This window comes from Cervus elaphus, chromosome 16 (genome assembly GCF_910594005.1).
Source record: "Cervus elaphus chromosome 16, mCerEla1.1, whole genome shotgun sequence".
NCBI classification, from domain to species: domain Eukaryota; kingdom Metazoa; phylum Chordata; class Mammalia; order Artiodactyla; family Cervidae; genus Cervus; species Cervus elaphus.
The window spans coordinates 18,023,504-18,027,582 of record NC_057830.1 but is presented as its reverse complement, the minus strand read 5'-3'; the positions used below and the strand labels follow the sequence as shown (position 1 = coordinate 18,027,582).

The following is a 4,079-nucleotide window of genomic DNA, read 5'->3' as shown; positions in this document are numbered from 1 at the left end:
TATTAGCTTTTGCCCTGCTTTGTTTTGTACTCTAAGGCCAAATTTGCCTGTTACTCCAGGTAGGCTCTTGACTTCCTCCTTTTTTTTCTGTCACACTATAGTTTAAATCAGGGGTCCCCAACCTCCAGGATCTAATGCCTGATGATCTGAGGCGAAGCTGATGTAATAATCATCGAAATAAAATGCACAATAAATATAATGCACTTGAATCATCCCCAAACCATCGTCCCCACTCCCTGTCGAAAAATCATCTTCAATGAAGCCAGTCCCTTGTGCCAGAAACTTTGGGGACTGCTGGCTTAAACCACTGATGAGTTCCCAAACTGGCACAAACAGCACTGTATAAACTTTGAAAACAAAACTGGCCTGTAAACTATAGCCCACAAAAAACAGGTTAAGACTTGCATCTGAAACTAATGAGGTCAGCTGCTGCGAAAACAAAATGCCAACAACATTCTCTGAAGAATTTAACAATCTCATAATATTCAAAAAGTTCTGTATACAATTGAAAAGTACTTGATATACAAGTACCTGTAAAATCTTAATAAAAATCACAGATGCTAGAAAATTCACAGATGCTAAAAATGGCTCAGATACTGGAATTATCAAAAAATATAAAGCAGAGATTGTAACCATGCCTCATAAAGTAATGGAATACATTCTTGAAATGAATGGGAAGATAGAAGTTCTCAAGAAAGAAGTAGGAATTATAAAGAAGAAAATAAATGACAATTTTAGAACCAAAAAATACAATAATGGAATTAACAAAAAGCATATATAGCTCACTTGAAAAATGGATATTTCAGAGGAAAAAAATCAATTAACCTGAAGATAGAGCAATTGAAAATTTCCAATCTGAAACTTTTTTCCAGATTGGATAATTAACATATATGTCAGTGAAGTGCCAGAAAAATAGAAGGGAAAAATCAATGTAGAAAATATATTTTAAGAAACAATGGCTTAAATTTATTTTTAGGGCAACAGTGGAGAAACAGACATAGAGAATAGACCTGTGGATATAGGAGGAGGATAGGAGGGACAAGGGGAGATAGATGGAGAGAGAAACATAGAAATTTACAATACCACATGTAAAATAGATAGCCAATGGGAATTTGCTATATGACTCGGGAAACTCAAACATGGGTGCTGTGACAGGCTGAAGGGTGGGAAGGGGAGGGCGATGGGAGGGAGGGGACGTGTGTGTACCTATGGCTGAATCTTGTTGATGTATGACGGAAAACTACAAAATTATGTAAAGCAATTATCCTTCAATTAAAAAAATTTCCTGGGGGCAGCTGGTTGGCTTTTCTTTGGAGATTGTCTGCAAACGACATAAGATTTACTCTCGTGGGACTTCCCTCGGTCGCGTTTATGTAGGCAGCATAGTCTATTTTGCCTATTCCCGAAGAGCTGATATCCATAAGGGTTTTCCTTCCTGTTTTATCCAGCAGTTCTATATCGTTAATTCTTAAATTCATATTTTCCAAATTACTATTTATGTCTCCAGTATGCTTTGTAATGTTGAGCTCTTCACTGACATTGTAGATGTGGTCAAGCTTAAGTGTTGCATAAAGGCCTTTATTTTCTTTGCAGTCACTGTAAACTTGTTCAAAAGTGAGATTAATATCTGGTTTGTTAAGTACTAGGCCAGAGAGATAGTATTCCCAATCCTCATTTAGTAAATATGGAGTGTCCAAAATCTGGAAGAACTTCTTGTTTCTGTAAGGCTCACAAACCAGATTTTCCAAATTTCCACCAGTGACAAAAGTCAGCACCACGATGGTCATGACTATCCAAGAAAAGAAGAAACTGAATCCAACCCCAACCATGAGGAGGACTCCCCCGGTGTTCGAGACGCAGCCGCGGTTGGTTGGGGTGGCATTCTGGTCACAGCCCAACGTGCCACACAGCAAGCCCAGGAGGTAAAAAATCAAGATGAGGGTCAGCAAGCAGCAGATGGTCAAGCAAATGAGCCACCTGTATGAATTGCATTTTTCCACAGTGGGTAAATAGTTCAGGATATAATCTTCAGAGTTATTAACGTAACGGACGAAATTCGACAGTGTCTTCTGAATAGGAATCTTTGTGCTTACATTTTTGACATCAGATTGAATGGAATTCAAGGTCTTTTTAAACTCTGATATGAAGTCCCTGGTTTGATTTTTCACTTCCCCAGGTATGTCAGAAAGAGAGTCATTGGCCTTTTGGACCAGGCCGGACAAATCTGTTTGAAGCAGTCCATCAAGCTGAGCAATGTGTCCATCCAAAGATGGGAGCTGATCAAAATTGACGCTGCCATCCAGGACGTTCAGAGACTGCCTGATGCTGGCGCACGTGGTCGCCGTTACAGGAAAGGAGCACTGGGGATCCGTGAGTGTTTGCTCCATGCTCGTTTTCATGTCTCTCAGGCTGGTGCGAAGATGTGCAGACGACTGCTTCATGTCCGTTAAGAGAGTGTTCACTCGGGCAAGGGTAGCTCTATTAGTTTTCATGTCTTCTGCCAAGGCCTTGATGTCCTTCAGCACAGGGAGCACTTTGGGTTTGAGACGCTCATAAATGCTGCCTCCCAGCAACAAGTTAATATTGTCTAGATCGTCAAATGCTTTCTCCTTAGTGCGGGTATACTGCTCCAGTATACAGTCAATTTGCCCTGGCACCGCATTCAGGAGAGTTCTCAGGTCGTTGAAGTTACTGTCTGACAATTTCCGAGTCTCTTCCACGTGAGTCCTCATGTACTGATTTGCCGCAAAACCATAGATGATACCGATGCTCATGAACACACAGATCACCAGGAGGGAGACTGTAAAATACTTCTTGAGGAAGGGACCATTTTTCTTCTGACGCTGGTTCATTTCTCCACCACACTTGTTACAGCAACGACACAGACAAAAGAAAAATCCCACCAGAGGCATCAGAATAATAAACAGCAATCCCAGGGCAGCACAGATAATAACCCCGATCTCATAGTAGATAATCTTCAGAGTCAAGACTACGTTTTCTGGCTTATCATACTCCTTTGAGGGGTCAAACTTCTTCTGTATAATATTTCTTAAAATATCTTCAGGGAAAGCATTGGGCTGCACAACGTGAACAAACAGGCGCACAATGTGAAAGAAGAAGCCAGCGGGACCAGGATCGTAGGAGTCGCTGGTCTGATAGGGGGTTGAAGGCAACTGGAACTCCAAATCAGCAGGACGGTACCCGGATGATGACGGCTCCTCTGACACGGTGTCCTCACAGAGGCCCAGCAGCAGGAGGAAGCTGAGGAGGAGGACCATGGCTAGTAAGATGCCCTGAACATGAGGTGGTACTGGGGGCCGCCCACGTCAGGGGTTCTGGAAGCCTTAGGGGCGGCAGGAGCGCGTTCCTGTGCAGAAGAAGCGTCCTGAAGTTGAGTCTGCGGTGTCCTCAGTTTCCTGGCCGGGCTGGCATGCAGCGAAGGGCAGCAGAGAACCTTCTCTGGCAGGCAGGGGAGGAGGACTCAGTCCATCAAAGCAGCATCCGTGGTCCTTGACGCTGGCAGTGGGAGCCACGCAGGATTCAGGAGACTAGCTAGGTGGTCGCTGGAAGATGGGACAGAGGGTTCCAGATCCTCAGCTCAGGTATCTTTGCTTCAAGGCCCTGTGGTCACTGCGTGAACAGCAGCTCAGCCCCCAGGGCCTCCGAAGACCCATCGGCCAGGTCACCAGCACTGCTCGGAGCGAAACAGGGTAGATGAATAACAGCAAAGCCGGAGACAGTGAGAAGCAGGCTGCAACTGCCTGTCCCGCTTGGCTCCGCCTCTTCCTGGGCAGCCCCCTGCCCCTGGGGTCGGGTCCCCTCAGAGGGGCCCTCAGAGAAGCAGGCAGCCAACTCCTCACCAGCTCAAGGCCCGCCTTCCACTCCACGGTAGATAGTTCAATGAGTATCAATAGCAGATGTGTGTGTGAACAATAAAAGAATGATTTCACAAAAAAAAAAAAAATTTCAACAAAGACAGAAACAATGGCTTAAATTTTCCAAAATTCAGTTAAAGATATAATTAAACAGATACAAAAAATGTGATGACATCCAATCAGAATAAATGCAAAGAAAATTAC

General features: G+C 44.0%; 1 protein-coding gene across 1 annotated transcript; it reads right to left on the bottom strand.

Annotated features, from left to right (window-relative positions):
• Window positions 1-1,268: 1,268 nt before the first annotated feature.
• Window positions 1,269-3,497, bottom strand: LOC122710025 (prominin-1-like). The gene has a single exon (XM_043927477.1). The coding sequence runs from the start codon at window positions 3,276-3,278 to the stop codon at window positions 1,269-1,271; it is 2,010 nt and encodes a 669-aa protein (XP_043783412.1). The 5' UTR covers window positions 3,279-3,497.
• Window positions 3,498-4,079: the final 582 nt, after the last annotated feature.

Excerpts from the sequence above, each read along its gene's own strand:
- LOC122710025 (XM_043927477.1), bottom strand. The coding sequence starts at position 3,278 with ATGGTCCTCCTCCTCAGCTTCCTCCTGCTGCTGGGCCTCTGTGAGGAC.